Here is a 21,434-nt window from a genome sequence, read left to right on the forward strand (position 1 = left end):
TCAGCCACCCTCCTCCTCCTGTCAGCAGGAGCTGGTTCTTTTGCTGCTGCTTTCTTGGGGTTGTCAGAGTAGGGTGGGGATGGTAGGCAGTGGGTGCTCCCTGGTATTTTGGGGTCCAGCCCCACTGCCTTGGACCTAGGAACCAATATTCTGATGCCTACCCTTGTAGGCAGACACTGAAGCAAGTGCACCGTGAGGCGCGGCTTCTTAACGCGCATCCGATCCGGGAAGGCGCACTTCCGTTCCCCACTTGCAGCGGGATGGCAGGCCGGCGTGGGGGAAGGGAGAGGTCGGTGGAAACGAGGGAGGGACCATATCCGGGAGACTGGCAGCTTCCGACCAGTGGTCGCGCTTCCGGAGAGGTGCTTCCGGTGGCGGCGACAGTAGCGGCTGTGGTGGTTCCGGGTGTCTTTGTCCCCCCGGTGTCGCGGCCCTGGCCCGCAGGTGGGTAGGGACCCCCCCCGCTGCCCGGCCGCCCCTCCGCCCTGCCCCGGCCGGGGGGCGGCGAGGCCCAGCGGCCGAGATGCGCCGGGCGCAGAAGGGGCCGAGCCCCCCTCGGGCTGCAGGTCCGGTCTCCCTGGCAACGGCCTCGGCCCCGGGGGCGGGCGGAGGAGGGGACACCGCGCGCCTTGGTCCAGCCCCGGTGGACTCTCCGCGGCCGGGCCGGGACACCCGCCAGCGCGGCTGCCGAGGCCGGAGCGGCGGGCCCCTGAGCGTGGGAGCCGGAGGGCGGCCGAGCAGCCCGTTTCGCCGGGGGCCGGCCCGGGAGCCCGGTCCGCCCAGCCGGTCGGGGGAACAACGGCCCGGGCTTCCGCGGAGAGGGCCCTGGTCGGCTCCTCGCCCGCACCGGCCTCCATTTTCCCGGGCCCTGCGTGGACGGTTTCGGCGGATGTTTTTAAATGAATGAATGTCATTGGGTCTCTTTCCAGCCCTCCACCCACCCACTGCCCTGGGGGTGGTGTGGCATCGTGAGAAGAGCGCTAAGTTGTTGAGAGACCTGGGTGTGAGTCCCAGCCTTGTCTCTAACTAGTTACGAGGCCCCCGGCAGGTGTCTTGATCTCTCTGAGCGTCAGTTTCCTTGTCTGTAAAATACTATGACAGTATCACCTACCTCTAGGTTATCGTGAGGGCAAACTGGAAATAATGTAATTTCTCCCTTTATTTACTGCTCCCTTCACATTTTCTCCATCCATTGCCTTTCTCCAGTCTCGGTGTCCACCTCTCTGCTTTCATCAAGATTCGCAGTTCTTTAAGATTCCCCACCTTTCTGGGGGTAGACGGAAATTTTCCATGTAAGCTGTTACCATATTTCTTTTCTGGATTGAAAGGTTTTTCCAAGACTCTGAAAGAGGACAGCATTCCCAATGTCCCAGTTTAAGCGCCAGCGGATCAACCCGCTTCCAGGGGGACGCAACTTCTCAGGTGATCACTTTTCTCCCTACCTGGCCTCATACTAGGAAGTAGTTTTCAAATACTGGCTTTTGGGGTTTCTCTGGTGGAGAGCAATTTGCTGCTGATGTTTCTTAGGAAAACAGGAGTTGCCCACTGTGGTTACCAGTGCAGCCCCATGGAGGAACTGGTTGGAGCTTTGCACTTGGGTTTACTGTGGCCTCTAGCTGACTTTTGTACTTGAGGTGGCATGTCCAGTTCTTGGAGGTTGCTTGTCTGTCTCCATAGGCACAGCTTCCACATCTCTTCTGGGCCCTCCTCCTGGTTTGCTAACTCCTCCTGTGGCCACAGACCTGTCCCAAAATGCCAGGCACCTTCAGGTAGGTCGGGCATCCTTTGTGGTGAATTTCAGCTCTTGGAACTACCCAGCATGCATGGATGCCTGATAATCTTTCATTTTTTACATTATAGTGTTTGTCATTCCTGGTAGTGGGCCACAGTATGGGGGTGACTAGACACCTCTTAGACTGGAGAGTCTTAATTTCTGGCTCCAGGGAAATCTTTGGGGGGTACTTCTGCAAATTAAAGAACTAGAAATCTTCTGAAAGAAGCTTGGGAGCCAAGAATCAACTGCCCCCCCACCCCCACTCCAGAGGTGGATCGTGTCCTCTGTACACACGTGCTCCATTCCACGTGCATCTGGATGCAGTGCCCTGAGCTGAAGCAGGGACAGAAACGAGACCCTAGTGGCAGAGGGAGGTTTTGCCCAGGTTGTTCCCTATACCTCTAACCTGCCCTCTCCCTTTGCAGGGTGGGGAGAAGCAGCGTGTCTTCACGGGCATCGTTACCAGCTTGCACGACTACTTCGGGGTGGTAGATGAAGAGGTCTTTTTCCAGCTGAGGTAGGCTCGAGGCTGGTCTCTTGCCAGAAATGCTTATTAGATCCTGTTCTGTCACCATGCTGGTGGTCCCCCTGACCCCCAAAGCCATTGCTTTGCTGTTTTTATGGATGGTGTGAGAAATCTTGATGGAGATTCTCGTAGGGGCAGTCAGGGTGGCTTGGCCAGGGTCCTTCTTCTGACGGGCCTCCTGGCTTGTGTGCTGGCAGTGTGGTGAAGGGCCGGCTGCCCCAGCTGGGTGAGAAGGTGCTGGTGAAGGCTGCATACAACCCAGGCCAGGCAGTGCCCTGGAATGCTGTCAAGGTGCAAACGCTCTCCAACCAGGTATTCACCTTTCTTTAGCATGCGCATTGGAAAGGGGTGGGATGGAAGCCCTGCGTCCTAACAGCTGGTCAAAAGCCTTCTTTTGTCGAGGGGTTGGGACTGCATCTTTCCAAGGTAGTGGAAAGATCCCCTGAATGCATGGGATCCCCTGAGTTTCCTGGCTACTGTCCTGCAGCCCCTACTGAAGTCCCCAGCACCTCCCCTTCTGCATGTGGCAGCCCTGGGCCAGAAGCAAGGGATCCTGGGAGCTCAGCCTCAGTTGATCTTCCAGCCTCACCGGATTCCCCCACTCTTTCCTCAGAAGCGTGAGTACCAGAGGCATAGCATTGGGGGGCGGCTTTATGGGATACTCTTAATGAATGTGCTTATAACTTTCAGATTACTTCCATGCTCTGGAAGAAAGGGAGGGGGAAGCTGGACAGGCTTTTTAGGGTTTTAAAGTCACTAGCCATTTCCTCTCTGCAGCTCTGAGTCTCTTCCAAACTTCCCACACGCTTCACCTGAGCCACCTGAACAGATTTCCTGCTCGGGGCCCTCATGGACGATTGGATCAGGGCCGAAGGTGAGAGGATGATTAAGCAGAAAAGACGTTTTATTTTACTTACCTTTAGGAGCAGTATCCCTTTTTTGGCCATCAATTATTGACACTAATATTCTCTTTCTACAGCTAGATCCTAAATACACTGATTTAGCAAGCAGAGATTTGATATTGTTTGTCTTTCAAAATGTCATGTTGAGATAATTTTTATTTCTGGTCTCTAAGGTTGAGATACCAAGAAATGAAAGTCAAGAAAATAGTAACATGGCTCGGCGCCTGTAGCTCAGTGGCTAGGGCGCCAGCCACTTACACTGGAGCTGGTGGGTTTGAATCCAGCCTGGGCCTGCCAAACAACAGTGACAACTGCAACAACAACAACAAAAACAAACAAACAAGAAAATAGCCGGGCATTGTGGTGGATGCCTGTAGTCCCAGCTACTTGGGAGGCTGAGGCAAGAGAATCACTTAAGCCCAAGAGTTTGAGGTTGCTGTGAGCTATGATGCCACAGCACTCTACCCAGGGTGACAGCTTGAGACTCTGTCTCAAAAAAAAAAAAAAAAGAAAAGAAAATAGTAACGTCAAAAAAGTAACATTGTAGTATGTTTTAGCTACTAGTATCAAATGTGTTTTTTATATACAATGTATACATAAGTGCAAGTTAGAATGTGTATGTTGCACTCTGTACAGAAAGTCAAGAGTTGTGCCTTGGATTTGCAGATAGCTTTTTGCAAGAGTAAGCAAGGATGATTTGAGCATTTGAGGATCATTCTAGGTGGTCCTCTGTCATCTGTGACCATTGGGGACTTCTAGGAACAGACTGTCTATCCCCTGTCCAATTCACATGTTCTTTCTGAATCTGAGTGTTTCTGCCTCATTCTGGTTCTATCTTCATTATAACTTTTTTGAGCCAGAGTCTCACTAGGTCACCCTTGGTAGAATGCTGTGATGTCACAGCTCACAGCAACCTCAAACTCTTGAGCTTAAGCAATTCTCTTGCCTCAGCCTCCCAAGTAGCTGGGACTACAGGCACCCGCCACAAAGCCTGGCTATTTTTGTTGTTATTGCAGTTGTCATTACTGTTTTAGCCGATACAGGCCGTTTTCGAACCTGCCTGCCTCGGTGTATGTGGCCGGCATCCTACCCACTGAGCTATGGGTGCCATCCCCTTCATTTTAACATTTTATAATGGAAAGTTTCAATGTATGCAAAGTAGACAGGATGGTGTGAAGAACCCTCATTATATCCAGCACCCAGCTTTAACAAGTATCATCATCTACCATTCATTCCTTTCTCTTCCTTCCTCTACACGCTGCCCCTTGCGTTTTCTTTTAAAGATGAAATTTATGTAGACTGCAATGCGTAAGTCTGAACTGGAAAATTTTGACAAATGGAAAATCTCTGGTAAATCTCACCCCTATTAAGAATTAGAACATTCAGTCACTACAGAAAGTTCCCTCCCGTTGTCTTTCTCTTTTGAAATGAGAGCTGTGCATAGAAGAAAACACCCTCATTCCAAACGCCATTGGCAAGAACTGACAGGGCAAACCAATGGAAACACTTCAAAGCAGAGTGGAGTAACTCCGAGAAGTTGTTTAGGCAAAGTGATGTAATAGCTAGTCTCTGTGCTCAAGCTAGCATTTGTTCCCTTGGGGTAGGTCATTGTGAATTCTAACTCGGGGGAAGTTTGTCTAGGATTTCCTCTACTTGAAACCCTGTGTCCCATTCTCAAGTCACAGGTGTATGTTTTTGCATGTACAGGACCTCTTATCCTGTGCATCTTCCTGATCTTCAGTTTCCAAGGACGCTCCCTCTCACGTTCTGTGAATTTCTTAGAGTTCTATCACATGATCAAGGCCTTCAGAGATAATGTAGCCTGGGTGGAAATCAATAGCTGTTATGCACTTTGTGCTTTAGGTTCAAATTCAGGCTGTGAAGTCAGTTGTATGTATTTGATTGTCCTGGCTGTGCTAAGCCCTTGCAAGGCCATAATGCTTTGGTGTCATAGCTTCTAGAGAAAGGAAGTAGTACAAGTTGAGCATCCCAAATCTGAAACTCCAGAATCTGAAACTTGCTAAGCACTGATAAGATGCTCAAAGGAAACGCTCATTGGAGCATTTCAGATTTCCGATGTTCAGATTTGGGATACTCATCCTGTAAGGACAATGCAAATATCGCAAAATCCAAAAAAATCTGAAATCCAAAATGCTTCTGGTTCCAAGCATTTCAGATGAAGGCTAGTCAATCTGTATGAGCCACTACCTGCTCCTGGCAGTTCCCAGTTTAACTAGAGATTGACATCATTTACTGAAGAGTTCCCTTCAGTCCCAGGTGAGCTGAAGAGACTTGTCAGATGATTCTGGGACGGGTCTTCTGTTAACAGGGAAGCACTGACATCCTATCAGGTGAGATAAGGCCGCTTTGGAGGGAGATGCTCGTGATAGGGAAGTGACCCAGGCAAATAGAAAAGAATAAAAGTTTCATGTGGAATCTGTAAGCTTAGTAACTGCTGTGTAATGTAGGGAAAGGACCCCAGTTGTCCTACAAGGAAGAACAGAAACCTAGTCAGTACAGTCGGTTTGGCCACCTGAGGCCTGGGGGAGATGGCATTTTATCCCTCTCATGCCACATAGGGATTTTTCTCTCTGCTATTTTATTCATTGTACGCATAACATAGTCATCCTATAATCACAGTAAGTGGTTTCTTACTATGTGTATAGAAGTAGATGTTATGTAAAATTAAAACATAAAAATGTATAGTTCTGCCTCCTTGCCTTTGAAGACAACTGTTATTAACAGGTATATTAAAGAACTTGAGAAAGTAGTTTTGAAAAGGAAAAATTTCTCTAGCTTTTAGCTATATGTCTGTGTACTTTTTGCAGTTTCCCCTGAGAGTGCAAATTACTTCTGTGATCTGTGAATGTTTTCCCTATGGCTGCATAATCCTCATGACTGCTTTAGTGGCTTCATGACTGTTTACCTACTGTGAAAATGTGGGCATTGCTGGGTGTACACAGATGTGGTTTACTTCTCAGTTGATGCTGCTTGGTATTTTTCTGCTATGTATAACCTTTCTTCTTCTTTTGAATTAACTTTCTTGGGATAAATTTTCATGAGTGGAATTATCGGAGTAAAGGGTTTGAGTATATTTATGATTTCAATTTGTTCTGTTAAGGTTTGTTACTAGGAACTGTGTCTTTTAAGAAAGTTTACTTCATAGACCCACAGCATGGTACCAAGGGTATGTCTCTTGTTAAAAGAAAAATTAACTTGGGCGGCGCCTGTGGCTCAAAGGGGCCCCGTATGCCGGAGGTGGCGGGTTCAAACCCAGCCCCGGCCAAAAACTGCAAAAAAAAAAAAAAGAAAAATTAATTAATTCAGAGCAGCACTTGTGGCTCAGTGAGTAGGGTGCTGGCCCCATTTACTGAGGGTGGTGGGTTCGAACCCGACCCCGGCCAAACTACAACAAAAAATAGGTGTTGTGGTGGGCACCTGTATTCTCAGCTACTGGGGAGGCTGAGGCAAGAGAATCGCCTGAGCCCAAGAGCTGGAGGTTGCTGTGAGCTGTGATGCCACGGCATTCAACCGAGGCTGAGAAAGTGAGACTCTGTCTCTAAAAAGAAAAAAAAAAGAAAAGAAAAATTCAATCTTTTTTTCTTGATAACTATGGATAATTTATAAAGTTCAGAAAAATAGAAGGAAATAATTCATAAGCTTTATCAGTTACAGGCATCTGTCATTAATATTTTATTTCCTTTTGGTCTTTTAAAGCTTTTTTACACAGTTGAGGCCCACTGTATACATGGTGTTGCATATATGCTTTTGCTTAACATATGAATGTTTTTCTATGTTATTAAAGGAGTTTGGATATCCATTTTAATGCCTTTGTAACATTCCGTCACCTGGCTGTTAGCATGGCTTCTTTACCCATTTCTGAAATGTTGGGGCTTCAGCTTGTTTCTAGTTCTTTTCTTTTCAGACCAGTATTAACAATGTTGTTTCTTGCTTTTGGTAATGGATCAACCTCCAGTGATGACTATGACTCCAAGAAACGCAAACAGCGGGCTGGCGGAGAGCCTTGGGGTGCTAAGAAGCCAAGGCATGACCTGCCTCCTTACCGCGTCCATCTCACTCCCTACACTGTGGACAGGTGAGTGGCAAGGCTGAGGTGGGACTGAGCCTTGCGGCCGCTGATAGCAAATTCATGTGTAGGTGAGATAGAGTGGTGTGGTCCATGCAAGCACAAATAATTGTTCTTATAGTCTTTATTTTTTTTTTGAGACAGAGTCTCACTATGTCATACTCAATGGAATGCTGTGGTGTCACAGCTCACAGCAACCTCAAACTCTTGGGCTTAAGTGATTCTCTTGCCTCAGCCTCTGAAGTAGTTGGGACTATAGGCGTGTACCACAACGCCTGGCTATTTTTTGGTTGTAGTTGTCATTGTTGTTTGGCAGGGCTGAGCTGGGTTCGAACCCACTAGCTCCAGTGTATGTGGCTGGTGCCCTAGCCACTGAGCTATAGATGCCGAGCCTCTTACAGTCTTTTTTTTAAAAACATAAGGAGGTTGGTGCATGTGGCTCAAAGGAGTAGGGCACCAGCCCCATATGCCGGAGGTGGTGGGTTCAAACCCAGCCCAGGCCAGAAACTGCAAAAAAAAAAAAAAAAAAAATGATAAGGAAACCTGTGGTACATACTGTTTGGTACTTTCCCTTTTCACTTAGTATTTTTGACTTTATTCCATATTAACATTTATTTGCTCAGTCTTTTTTAGCAGTTACACGGTATTCTGTGGAATAGGTGAGCTATAATTTATTTAACCAGTTATCCATTTGTACACTAATTATTGTAAATATTATTGTAATAAATGTTTTCTATATGTTTCTCCATCTTTGTAGGTGGTTTTTGAGATCACTTCCTAGAAATGGAGTAGCTATGCTGGGAGTGGTGGCTCATGCCTATATAATTCTAGCATTCTGCGAGGCCAAGGCAGGTGGATCATTGGGGCTGAGGAGTTCAAGACTAATTTGAGCAAGAGTGATTATCCCATCTCTGAAAAAAAATAAAAATAAATAGCCAGGTGTTGTGGCAGGCACCTGTAGGCCCAGCTACTTGGGAGGCTGAGGCAAAAGGATTGCTTGAGCTCAAGAGTTTGAGGTTGCTGTGAGCTATGATGACATGGCCCCCTACTAAGGGTAACAGAGTGAGACTCTGGCTTAAGAAAAAAAAAAGGTATAGCTGGCTCAAAAATTGTTCTTTTTTTCTTGTTTTTTTTTTTGAGACAAGGTCTCATCCTATTGCAGGGCTTATAGTTTAGATAATCTTCCTGCCTTAGTGTCTTGAGTACTGAGTAGCTGGGACCCAGCTAATCTTCCCATGTTTTGTAGATATGGTATGTTAAGCTTTGATTGCTATTGCCAGTTCTCCAAAGAGGCTGTGTCCTTTCACACTTTGACTAAGGGGATGTGGAGTGCTCGCTTCCTGTCTTTGCCAATGGTGTTATCATAGCAGACTTCTTCATCTTTGTCTAACTGGTGAAAAGTGATACGATTTGTGTTTCTTTAATTATAAGTGAGGTTGAGCATATTTTCATGGGCTTTTAAATCTTACGTATTTCTTTTAAATATCTGTTGATGTCATTTTCTGCTTTCCTTTAGACTTTTGAACTTTTTGTTATTGGTTTGTGAATTAGTTTTATATCAAGACAATGACCCACTTGTCAAGTGTTGTAGGAGTGTTTTTTTCACTCAGTTTGACACTTTTGCCACATAGAGGTTGTAAATTAAGTGGACAAATACGATCCATCTTTACCTTTTGAGAGGTGCTTTACATAGAAAGTTCTTTCCCATGCTGAAAACCAGTTTGCCTGTTTTTCTCCCAAGTCTTTTGTGATTTCATCTCCTGAAGTTTTAGTCTTTGCTCAATGTGGACTCCCTTGCTATCTTCCTTCAGCCCCATCTGTGACTTCCTAGAACTCCAGCGCCGCTACCGTAGCCTCCTGGTTCCCTCAGATGTTCTCTGTGTGCACCTGAGCTGGCTGTCAGCCTTCCCTCTGAGCCAGCCCTTCTCCCTCCATCATCCAAGCCGGATCCAGGTCTCTCGTGAGAAGGAGGCAGCTCCGGACACTGGTGCTGAGCCCATCCCTGCAGACAGTGACCCTGCTTACAGCTCCAAGGTAAGTTCACTGGGTCCCTTCACTATATGTCACTGTGGGTGGCTGAAGAAGGTTCTGAGCATCTTCTTTCTGCCACCTCTGCACAGGTACTGCTGCTCTCTTCCCCAGGCTTGGAGGAATTGTACCGTTGTTGCATGCTCTTTGTGGATGACATGACTGAGCCAAGGGAGGCGCCAGAACACCCTCTGAAGCAGCTTAAGGTAATTGCTGCGGGGCAGGAGGCACGAGCTCTTACAGATAACATCCAGTCCCTGTTAGGTTTCTAGCAGTTCAGCTCCTGTTCATTAACGTATGGAAACAAGGTGTTGCAGAGTTAAAATGCCCCTCATTTTTCCAAGGAGGAAAATACCGTTCATAGATGTTCTTACTTGCTGGAGTTAGGTGGCTGGTTCACATTTTTTTTTTTTTTTTTTGGTTTTTGGCTGGGGCTAGGTTTGAACCTGCCACCTCCGACATACGGGACCGGCACCCTACTCCTTGAGCCACAGGTGCCGCCCGGTGGCTGGTTCACGTTAGTGGACACCTTGTGTGGTGGACGTACCACTTAAACAGTGGGAGGCCTCGGGAATGTAGTTTTCTGTTTCTTATCCTTGACCTCTTTTTGTAGTTTTTGCTGGGACGGAAAGAAGAAGAGGCAGTGCTGGTTGGAGGTGAATGGTCTCCTTCCATGGATGGCCTTGACCCCCAGGGCGACCCACAGGTGCTGGTGCGCACTGCCATCCGCTGTGCGCAGGCCCAGACTGGCATTGACTTGAGCACCTGCACCAAGTGGTAAGTGGCCTCCCAAGTGTTGTCTGTGGCCAGCTGGCGAGCTGGAGAGTATGGAGCAGGCCCAGCTCCTACCCCTCTTGTGGTTAGCTCTCTTCTGCTTCCCTCACCTCCAGCTCTGCATTCACGGGTGCCCATGGCCGTGACTTGGCCAGGTGGGAGTGTGAGGAGGAGGCAGCTCGGCACTCCTTTCGCTGCTGCTTGTCTTCCTGCTGACCATCTCGAGGACACGGTCTATAGCTTTCCTGTTGGACTTTTGAAGTCTGGCATGTTGTGGTGTGTGCCAATTTAGTGCTGATAGGGAAACTGAAGCACTCGTCTGTGACTGTGGTATCTGCGTATGTCGTGGGTAGCATTTCCTTTTTCCTTTTGCTGTGTGCAGGTGGCGCTTTGCTGAGTTTCAGTACCTGCAGCCAGGACCTCCACGGCGGCTACAGACAGTGGTGGTATACCTGCCAGATATCTGGACCATCATGCCTACTTTGGAAGAGTGGGAGGCCCTGTGCCAGCAGAAAGCTGCAGAGCCAGCTCCCCCACCCCAGGAAGGCTCAGGGGTAAGGCTAAGCCTTGGAGACAAGTGGGGTGAGGAGGTCTCTGGACCCTCGGGTCCAGAGGCTCACATCTTGGGTATTGTCACAGGAAATAGAGCCTGCTGAACAGACACCTGATGCGGCCGAGCAAGCAGCAGATGCTTCTAAAAGGAATGCAGAGGCTCCAGAGGCCACCACACAGCAGGAAATGGACACTGACCTTCCAGAGGCCCCTCCGCCCCCTCTGGAACCTGCTGTCATTGCACGTCCTGCCTGTGTCAACCTCTCCCTCCATGCGATCGTGGAAGATCGGAGGCCAAAAGAAAGAATCTCTTTTGAGGTAGGTGCAAGAGCCTGGGGAGCTTGGGATAGCCCTTTTCCCTGGTGCTCAGGGGCCCTGCGCCTCTCCTGACAGGTGGTAGTGTTGGCTGAGCTGTTTCTGGAGATGCTCCAGAGGGATTTTGGCTACAGGATTTACAAGACGCTGTTGAGCCTTCCCGAGAAGGTTGTGTCCCCACCTGAACCTGAGAAGGAGGAGGTGGCCAAGGAAGAAGAAGCCATCAAAGAGGAGGTGGCCAAGGAGTGCAAGGATGAGGTACAGAGTGAGGGCACAGCTGCCGAGTCAGACACCCCACTGGTGAGTACCTGTCAGCCTTGCTTAGCACAAGACTGCAAATGATAACACTTCACTTAGAGCACTGCTAGTACCGGGACCGCCTCACTTAGAGCACCGCTAGTACCGGGACCGCCTGACTTAGAGCACCGCTAGTACCGGGACCGCCTCACTTAGAGCACCGCTAGTACCAGACGGCCTCACTTAGAGCACCGCTAGTACTGGGACCGCCGCACTTACAGCACCGCTAGTACCGGGATGCCTCACTTAGAGCACCGCTAGTACCGGGACCGCCTCACTTAGAGCACCGCTAGTACCGGGAATGCATCACTTAGAGCACCGTTAGTACCGGGAATGCCTCACTTAGAGCACCACTAGTACTGGACCGCCTCACTTAGAGCACCGCTAGTACCGAGACGCCTCACTTAGAGCACTGCTAGTACCGGACCGCCTCACTTAGCGCACCGCTAGTACCGGGATGCCTCACTTAGAGCACTGCTAGTACCGGGAATGCCTCACTTAGAGCACCGCTAGTACCAGGATGCCTAACTTAGAGCACCGCTAGTACTGGGAATGCCTCACTTAGAGCACCGCTAGTACCGGGACGCCTCACTTAGAGCACCGCTAGTACCAGGACGCCTCACTTAGAGCACCGCTAGTACCAGACCGCCTCACTTAGAGCACCGCTAGTACCAGGAATGCCTCACTTAGAGCACCGCTAGTACTGGGACCGCCTAACTTAGAGCACGGCTAGTACCGGGACCGCCTCACTTAGAGCACTGCTAGTACCCGACCGCCTCACTTAGAGCACCGCTAGTACTGGGAATGCCTCACTGAGAGCACCGCTAGTACCAGAACGCCTCACTTAGAGCACTGCTAGTACCAGGACGCCTCACTTAGAGCACTGTTAGTACCGGGACCGCCTCACTTAGAGCACTGCTAGTACCCGACCGCCTCACTTAGAGCACCGCTAGTACTGGGAATGCCTCACTGAGAGCACCGCTAGTACCAGAACGCCTCACTTAGAGCACTGCTAGTACCAGGACGCCTCACTTAGAGCACTGTTAGTACCGGGACCGCCTCACTTAGAGCACTGCTAGTACCTGACCGCCTCACTTAGAGCACCGCTAGTACTGGGAATGCCTCACTTAGAGCACCGGTAGTACCAGGACCGCCTCACTTAGAGCACTGCTAGTACCAGGACGCCTCACTTAGAGCACTGCTAGTACGGGGACGCCTCACTTAGAGCACTGCTAGTACCGGGAATGCCTCACTTAGAGCACCGCTAGTACCAGGACGCCTCACTTAGAGCACCGCTAGTACCAGACCGCCTCACTTAGAGCACCGCTAGTACCAGGAATGCCTCACTTAGAGCACCGCTAGTACTGGGACCGCCTCACTTAGAGCACGGCTAGTACCGGGACCGCCTCACTTAGAGCACTGCTAGTACCCGACCGCCTCACTTAGAGCACCGCTAGTACTGGGAATGCCTCACTGAGAGCACCGCTAGTACCAGAACGCCTCACTTAGAGCACTGCTAGTACGGGGACGCCTCACTTAGAGCACTGCTAGTACCGGGAATGCCTCACTTAGAGCACCGCTAGTACCCGTACACCTCACTTAGAGCACCGTTAGTACCGGGACGCCTCACTTAGAGCACCGCTAGTACCGGACCGCCTCACTTAGAGCACCGCTAGTACCGGACCGCCCCACTTAGAGCACCGCTAGTACCGGGACGCCTCACTTAGAGCACCGCTAGTACCGGGAATGCCTCACTTAGAGCACCGCTAGTACCGGGACCGCCTCACTTAGAGCACCGCTAGTACCAGACCGCCTCACTTCGAGCACTGCTAGTACCGGGACCATCTCACTTAGAGCACCGCTAGTACCGGGACTGCCACACTTAGAGCACCGCTAGTACCGGGACTGCCACACTTAGAGCACCGCTAGTACCAGGACCATCTCACTTAGAGCACCGCTAGTGCCGGGACTGCCTCACTTAGAGCACCACTAGTACCGGGACCGCCTCACTTAGAGCACCGCTAGTACCGGACCGCCTCACTTAGAGCCCTGCTAGTACCAGGACCACCTCACTTAGAGCACTGCTAGTACCGGGACCACCTCACTTAGAGCACTGCTAGTACCGGGACCATCTCACTTAGAGCACCGCTAGTACTGGGACTGCCTCACTTAGAGCACCACTAGTACCGGGACACCTCACTTAGAGCACTGCTAGTACCGGGACCGCCTCACTTAGAGCGCCGCTAGTACCAGGAATGCTTCACTTAGAGCACCGCTAGTACCAGGACGCCTCACTTAGAGCGCGCCTATTACCAGGATGCCTCACTTAGAGCACCGCTAGTACCAGGACGCCTCACTTAGAGCACCGCTAGTACCGGGACCGCCTCACTTAGAGCACCGCTACTACCAGAATGCCTCACTTAGAGCACCGCTAGTACCGGGACCGCCTCACTTAGAGCACTGCTAGTACCAGGAATGCTTCACTTAGAGCACTGCTAGTACCAGGAATGCTTCACTTAGAGCACTGCTAGTACCGGACCGCCTCACTTCGAGCACTGCTAGTACCAGGACCATCTCACTTAGAGCACCGCTAGTACCGGGAATGCCTCACTTAGAGCACCGCTAGTACCGGGACTGCCTCACTTAGATCACCGCTAGTACCAGGACCATCTCACTTAGAGCACCGCTAGTACCGGGACCGCCTCACTTAGAGCGTGCCTAGTACCAGGAATGCTTCACTTAGAGCACCGCTAGTACTAGGACGCCTCACTTAGAGCGTGCCTAGTACCGGGATGCTTCACTTAGAGCACCGCTAGTACCAGGACGCCTCACTTAGAGCACCGCTAGTACCAGGACACCTCACTTAGAGCACCGCTAGTACCGGGACCGCCTCACTTAGAGCACCGCTAGTACCGGGACGCCTCACTTAGAGCACCGCTAGTACCGGGACTGCCTCACTTAGAGCACCGCTAGTACCAGGAATGCCTCACTTAGAGCACCGCTAGTACCGGACCGCCCCACTTAGAGCACCGCTAGTACCGGGACGCCTTACTTAGAGCACCGCTAGTACCGGGAATGCCTCACTTAGAGCACCGCTAGTACCGGGACCGCCTCACTTAGAGCACTGCTAGTACCGGACCGCCTCACTTCGAGCACTGCTAGTACCGGGACCATCTCACTTAGAGCACTGCTAGTACCGGGAATGCCTCACTTAGAGCACCGCTAGTACCGGGACTGCCTCACTTAGAGCACCGCTAGTACCAGGACCATCTCACTTAGAGCACCGCTAGTACCGGGACCGCCTCACTTAGAGCGTGCCTAGTACCAGGAATGCTTCACTTAGAGCACCACTAGTACTAGGACGCCTCACTTAGAGCGTGCCTAGTACCGGGATGCTTCACTTAGAGCACCGCTAGTACAAGGACGCCTCACTTAGAGCACCGCTAGTACCAGGACGCCTCACTTAGAGCACCGCTAGTACCGGGACCGCCTCACTTAGAGCACCGCTAGTACCGGGACACCTCACTTAGAGCACGGCTAGTACCGGGACCGCCTCACTTAGAGCACCACCAGTACCAGGACGCCTCACTTAGAGCACCACTAGTACCAGGACGCCTCACTTAGAGCACCGCTAGTACCGGGACCGCCTCACTTAGAGCACCGCTAGTACCAGGACGCCTTACTTAGAGCACCACTAGTACCGGGACCGCCTCACTTAGAGCACGGCTAGTACCGGATCGCCTCACTTCGAGCACTGCTAGTACCGGGACCATCTCACTTAGAGCACGGCTAGTACCAGGACGCCTCACTTAGAGCACGGCTAGTACCGGGAATGCCTCACTTAGAGCACGGCTAATACCGGGACGCCTCACTTAGAGCACCGCTAGTACCAGGCCCTGTTTGCATACTTCCTGCGTTGTCTCCTTCCCTCCCGCTGCGTGCTCCTCTGGGATCGGAGGCCCAGGGGTGCACCTAGTATAAGGGAAGGTGGCAGAGAAAAGTGAAGGGGCACATAGCTGACAAGCCCCCGGCCAGCACAGAAATCCCAGTCACTAAGAACATCCGAAGTGTGGGGGTGTTTGATTGCATGACGGCTAACTAGAGACTTTCTAAACATTTTCTAAAACACAATACTATCAAGTGAACGTAATTTCTTCTTGGACTGAGGGAAGTCCCAGGTGTATGGAAATGTCCTGGATATGTTCTGAATCCTGTGTAATAGAATGAAATATGTTAAATTCTGTGTGCCTGGAACACAGTTGACACGAGTTTGTTAGCTGCTGCTGTTAGTAATGACAGTGATTACATTCCTTTTCATCACCTTGGGCTGTCTCCATAGAAGGAGGATGGGCTTTTGCCCAAAGCACCCTCTTCAGGGGGAGAGGAAGAAGAGAAACCCCGAGGCGAGGCTTCTGAGGACCTGTGTGAGATGGCCCTGGACCCGGAACTGCTGCTTCTGAGGGACGATGGGGAGGAGGAATTCGGTAGGTCTGCTGGTGAGAGGGAGCCCTGAACGGCGGCTCTCTGGACCTGCAGTTTTCCTGCTGGGAGTGGAGCCCATTTGGGGAGGCTCCTGCTCCTTGTTCATCTTGGGCTTTCTGTAGCAGGAGCAAAGCTGGAGGATTCTGAGGTCCGGTCCGTTGCCTCAAACCAGTCCGAGATGGAATTCTCTTCACTTCAGGACATGGTGAGCCCTCTTCCTGGCCTCAGTGGTGGTGAGGCTTACAAGGCCTCTGATTCACTCCTGGGAGAAGGATGCTTACTGATGATTTCTCTCTTGATGGACCAAAGACAAAATGTGCCTCTTAGCTTATGGACGGGCATGTTCACAGGCTCCAGAACACTTCACTGTCTGTCAGGGTCAGTTGGAGGGAGGTTTCTGATCCTCTCCTGAGAGAGAAGCATAGGAAGTTCTTTTTTGCAGGTGCCCCAAAATGGCCTTGGGTTATAGGCCTGGAGATGTTCCTGGCTTGGCAGGTGTGGCATCTTTGTTGTTCCTTTTTTGTTTTTTTTTAAAGAGCTGAGGGTCTTGCTATATTGTCTGGGCTGCAGTACAGTGGTCATTCATAGGTCGGATTATAGCACACTGTAGCCTCTAACTGCTGGACTTAAACTTAGTCTCCCTAGTAGCTGGGACCACACTTGTGCCAGTGTGCCTGGCCCGGGCTGCTTGATTTGAAAGGACTGTGTCCTGGGTGATGGAGCAACTAGGAAAACTATTGTAAATCCTGTTCATCTTTGTTTCCTTTGCAGCCCAAGGAGCTGGATCCTTCTGCTGTGCTCTCCTTGGACTGTCTTCTTGCTTTTGTGTTCTTTGATGCCAACTGGTGTGGCTACTTGCACCGGCGAGACTTGGAGAGAATCCTCCTGACCCTCGGGATCCGGCTCAGTGCAGAGCAGGTGACTTCTCTCCCCTGCCCTGTCCTTTCTGGGGGGCCACCCCTAACTCACGCCCAGGCCTGTGCTCACCTCCTGCTGTAGGGGCTTGCACGTCACTGGGGCAAGGTCTGTGCCTTCTGTTCAGGGAGTGTTTGGGTGTTTTTTTCTATAGGCCAAGCAGCTGGTCAGCAGGGTGGTGACACAGAACATCTGCCAGTACCGGAGCCTCCAGTACAGTCGCCAGGAGGGCCTAGATGGCGGGTTGCCTGAAGAGGTGCTCTTTGGTACGTCCTGGTGCTCTGCAGCCTTGCTGGGGCAATGGCGAGGCAGGCGCAGCTTCATCCTCTGAAGATCTAGTTCTTAAATCTTTTTCACGGCCCCTTCTAGGAAACCTGGACCTGTTGCCTCCTTCTGGGAAAAGTGCAAAGCCAGGTGCTGTCCCCACGGAACACAAGGCCCTAGTGCCCCACAATGGCAGCCTGATCAATGTGGGCAGCCTGCTGCAGCGTGCCGAGCAGCAGGACAGTGGCCGGCTCTACCTGGAGAACAAGATTCACACACTGGAACTGAAGCTGGGTGAGCGGCCTGGGGATGTGGGCCGTCACGGGTGGCATGTGCAGAGACCAATGGGACCCCCCTCCTTAGGCTTCAGGCCCCCAGCCACGGGCACCAGGCCTCGGCTGAGCAGCCGTCTCTGGTCTTCCCTCCTCCCTACCTTGCAGAGGAGAGCCATAACCGCTTCTCAGCCACGGAAGTAGCCAACAAGACACTGGCTGCAGAGATGCAGGAGCTGCGCGCCCGGCTGGCCGAGGCCGAGGAGACGGCCCGGACGGCAGAACGACACAAGAACCAGCTCCAGCGGCTGCTGCAGGACTTCCGGAGGCGCCTGACACCCCTGCAGCTGGAGATGCAGCGCATGGTGGAAAAGGTGAGGGAGGGACAGCAGGAGCAGCTGCAGCGCCCGCCAGTGAGGAGTCAGCCCTGGGCGGGCGTTCACTGCCCTTCCTTTCCCTGGCCTGGTCACCTCACCTTTGTCCTCCTTCCATGGGTCCCTTACGGAATAGAGCAGTCGGCGGGCCTTGGCGCACCCTGCCCGTCCTGATGCCCCTGCCTACTGTCTCATGCAGGCTGACAGTTGGGTAGAGAAGGAGGAGCCCGCGCCGAGCAACTGAGGGGCCTGGCAAAGGAGCTGCCATCCTGCAGGGGCAGTGATGGTGCTTGATGAAGTTGGAGCCCTTTTGGTACCAGAAAGCAGCTGGAGCAAGACCTGGGAGCCATGGGCAGGGGTGGTTGACCCTGCGCTCAGCCTCTGGAGAGGTCGTCAAGCCATCAGGGTGGGGGTCTGTGCGATGTGGGACAGACACGTGAGGAACCTCAGTTCCACTTACAACTAAATACATCTTTTGCACCCCTAGAATGTCCTATTGCCCTCAACCTTGGAACTTCTCTTGGGGCCCTTTTAGTCTTGTGCTGACTTTCTCCTGTCCTCTTCCAGTTTAGAATAAGACAGGGGAGGAAAAAGCTTTTCGAGTATGTGACAAGACCTGATGTCAATAAACTGAAGAGACATGTGGAGTCTGGCTGGGGCTAAGAAGCCCCTTCTTTGGACGGCACAAATCTTAACTAGGTTCCAGGCAGGCTCCGGGGGAAGGGTCTCCCTTGGCCACCACAGGAGTGGAGTCTGTGCTGGGAAGCTCGGTGTTGGGCTGTGTTTGCCAATAGAACACTGTGTTCCAGCCACCCTAGACTTGCTTCCAGCCACCCTAGACTTGCCAGAAGAAACCAGCACCTCTTTCCCCGGCTCCTGTGTTCAGAATGTGGTATTGGCTCTGGCCCAGCCTTCTCCCCTTATACCCATAATTCTCACCTCTTTCCATAATCTGTGGTTTCAGTTTGACTTTGTATATAAAGTTGTTTTTTTTTCTTTTTGGCTTTTTGTTTTTTAAATAAACCAAAGTCAAAAACAAACCACGTGTGTCCTCCATGGTGTTTGCCTGTGTGCCCGCCCCATCTTCCTGGCCCTCAGCCAGAGGCGTTGCTGGGCCTTGGTGCTGTTCTCTCCAGAAGGTGGGCAGGGCTGTGGGAAGCGTCAGCTTCTTCGCTGGGCTGGCCGCTGCCTGCTAGAGTTGGGAGAGAACATTTGGCACAGGTGCAGGACCCTGGGGGAAGTGGTGTGGCTGTCCCTGTCCTTGAATCATGGCACAATACTACATGGATATTTTAGTGAAAACTTTACTTGAAAAAATAAAATCCCAAATATCCAGGTGAGACAAATCACAGTTCTGCTCAGAGGCCTATGAATTCACGTGTGACATTCTGTGTGGTGGGACAGCTGCTTTGAGTCCCAGTTACCTGGGTAACCTGAATGACCCAGGGCTCACTGCTGTGTAGGACCAGCCTGTGTCTTGCTGGGAAGCGGTCTTGAGGGCCTCTCTGCTCTCTTCCCTGGGCAGGGCCAGGGTCATGGGCCTTTTCCCAGTAGTCTTTGAAGTGAAAAGTCAATGGAGAGGAGGGGCTGGTGGACTCCTGGGTGAGGTAGATGTACCCTGCAGTGCAGGCAGGACTAAGACCTCAGCTAAGCTGGCAGAGCCCATGCCCTCTGTGAGGCTGCAGCTGGCTCTGCCCTTTGGCCAGGACATACTTTGGACGGTTCTTCTGGAAGTAAAACCCTGGGGGATTGCTACACTGCTTACCGTGTCTGGGGCTGTGAGGAGGCTGCTGCTCAGGAAGACGCTCACTGCAAAGGGCCACCGGGGTCGACTGGGGCCACCTCCACCCCAACCTGCGGGAAAAGCATGGGCCTGCCCAGGTCAGGGCAGGGATCAGAGGGCTGGTCATGTCCCAGGAGTCCTCCAAACACAATATGCAGGAATTCAGTCATCAGCTACAATGGAGAGAGCGCGAAGCTCGCTCAGTTTTGCCTCATTCTCCTGTTCTCGCTGCTCATCTGAGTAGCCTGGCTGGTCAAGCTGCTGGGTCAGGTCTCCAAAGATCTTGTGCATCTCAGAGTAGTACACAACCTAGGGGGATGTGACAGGGCAACGCTGGCCAGTGCTGGGCTTCTGGGAACCAAGCTCTTTTAAAGCCCAAGAGGATAGTGGGGCCCAGTGCGGCCGCGGCCTCCCTCCCCCAGCCCCTCTCCCTGACCGCTGGCAGCGCAGGCAGGAGTTAAGGCCACAGCCCAGAGGTCTTCAAGAAGGCACAGGGCAAAGACAGGCTCAGCTGGCCGTTCCAGCTCCTATTCTCCCCAGTAGCTGGTGCAGGAAGGGACCGGCCTGTGACCAGGCCTGGGGAGGGTCCTTGAAGGCTGAGGAGTGACAGGCACTGGGACTTGGGCCTGCTTTTCCTAAGCTAGTAGACATACCCAGCCTTCTGTACTGGGAGAATAAGAACAAGGCAGCTCCCAAAGCCCCGAGAGCCAATTTTAGAAGAAAAGGTGACGAAGGTGACATGATTCCAGCCTTACATCCCTTCCTAACTTACCAATTCACAGCCCACCCTTGTTCATGGCCTGAGTGCACAGCCAGGGGTGCAGCTCAGAGGCCAGGCTCACTGATCCTTTTAAGCAGTCACCAGAATGGGATGGGAGAGGAAAAAGAGGCCAAGAGGCTGAGGGTGGTCAGAGGAACAGGGGACCCATCACAACTCTCCCCAGTGGCTGATGACCAGGAACTTTCCCCGAGAGAGGCACAGGGCTATTCCTGCCTCAGCTTCCCTTCATGACCCAATGAAAGCATGCACTTTCATGAGAGGGTCTCCACATTCCAGTCCTACTCTGTCCACTTCAGACACTTGGAGTCCTTCACTGGGAAGGGGGAAGTGTCCCCCAGATGCCTACAATGAGGTGGAGGGGGAAGCTGGTCTCAACATCCTGTCCCCTCAGGGCCAAAGGCCTGGAGGAGGGCAGGGGATGGCCACCCTGTCCCCCAAACTGCTAGCCCAAGCCATGGCGTACGTGAGTTATGGGGAATGCTCTCTTCTGCAGTGACTCAGGGCAGCACAGCCGGGCGAGGAGGCGGTGGTACTGAGGGGTGGTAAACAACCCCGGCTCCCCTGCTGCCTGGTTACAGGGCATCCCTCCCTCGCCTCCTGCACGGCTGAGCCTGGGCATACCAAAGCCTGGGTACTGAAGCTTCCGCCTGTAAGCAACCCTGGGGGTGATGGCACAGCCCTCCCCCGCCCCCCCAAAGCCTGCTTCTCTAGGGGCAGAGGGTGCCGCTGCAAGGGGCCCTCACCTCAGGGGCCGATGTGGGAAAAACCCCTAGCGGCTCTCAGTTTCTCTGCCCCCTAGAAATGACACAAATGATGCGGATTGAGGACGTAGGTCCAGCTCCAGCATAAACTCTGCTTAGGCTCCCGGACCCTGAGTGCCAGGCTATGACTTTTGGCATTCTCCTAAAAACCACAGGGCAGAGGGAGGACTGGGGTTGTCCTGGGGCCTGTGACTGTGGAACCTGCAGGAATAGCGGTGTACACTGGAGGGCGCCAGACGCCTGCCAAGAGCAAGAGTGGTGGGCAGTGGCCGGAGACACATGGCGCCTGCTGCTGGCTACCTGGAGGTGATGGGCTGTTGGGGTCCTGAGGCTGACACCAAGCACTGCCATCAGTGGGGTCCTGTGCGAGGTTTTAAAAAGCCTCAAACAAACCTGGCTTATTGTACCCTCAATGAATCCCCAACAATAAAAAAAAAAAAAAAGCCTCAAACAAGAGTATGTGTGAAGTCAGAGCAATGAATAGCTTTGCTAGAGAATAGAGAATATAAACCTTGCAAAGCATTAAATACCCCAAACTAAGCTGCAG

General features: G+C 52.0%; 2 protein-coding genes across 6 annotated transcripts in view; one reads left to right on the forward strand and one right to left on the reverse strand.

The window, feature by feature from the left end:
* Positions 1-238: 238 nt before the first annotated feature.
* CCAR2 (cell cycle and apoptosis regulator 2) lies at positions 239-18,602 on the forward strand. Its single transcript, XM_053578551.1, has 21 exons — positions 239-444; positions 1,329-1,422; positions 1,678-1,769; positions 2,200-2,291; positions 2,498-2,612; positions 2,788-2,917; positions 3,078-3,174; positions 7,179-7,298; positions 9,101-9,323; positions 9,410-9,523; positions 9,931-10,094; positions 10,474-10,645; positions 10,731-10,961; positions 11,037-11,258; positions 15,595-15,739; positions 15,860-15,942; positions 16,509-16,655; positions 16,807-16,918; positions 17,022-17,210; positions 17,357-17,562; positions 17,762-18,602. The coding sequence occupies exons 2-21, from the start codon at positions 1,365-1,367 to the stop codon at positions 17,804-17,806; spliced, it is 2,757 nt and encodes a 918-aa protein (XP_053434526.1). The 5' UTR covers positions 239-444; positions 1,329-1,364; the 3' UTR covers positions 17,807-18,602.
* Positions 18,603-18,856: 254 nt separating this feature from the next.
* Positions 18,857-21,434, reverse strand: part of BIN3 (bridging integrator 3) — a 50,315-nt gene continuing 47,737 nt past the window's right edge. For all 5 annotated transcript variants that reach the window (XM_053578571.1, XM_053578569.1, XM_053578572.1 and 2 more), the window contains one exon: positions 18,857-19,654. In XM_053578571.1, the coding sequence (XP_053434546.1) occupies positions 19,508-19,654 (147 nt within the window). In that variant the 3' untranslated portion in view covers positions 18,857-19,507. The remainder of the gene's footprint in view (positions 19,655-21,434) is intronic.

Source organism: Nycticebus coucang, chromosome 24 (assembly GCF_027406575.1).
Source record: "Nycticebus coucang isolate mNycCou1 chromosome 24, mNycCou1.pri, whole genome shotgun sequence".
Classification (NCBI taxonomy): Eukaryota; Metazoa; Chordata; class Mammalia; order Primates; family Lorisidae; genus Nycticebus; species Nycticebus coucang.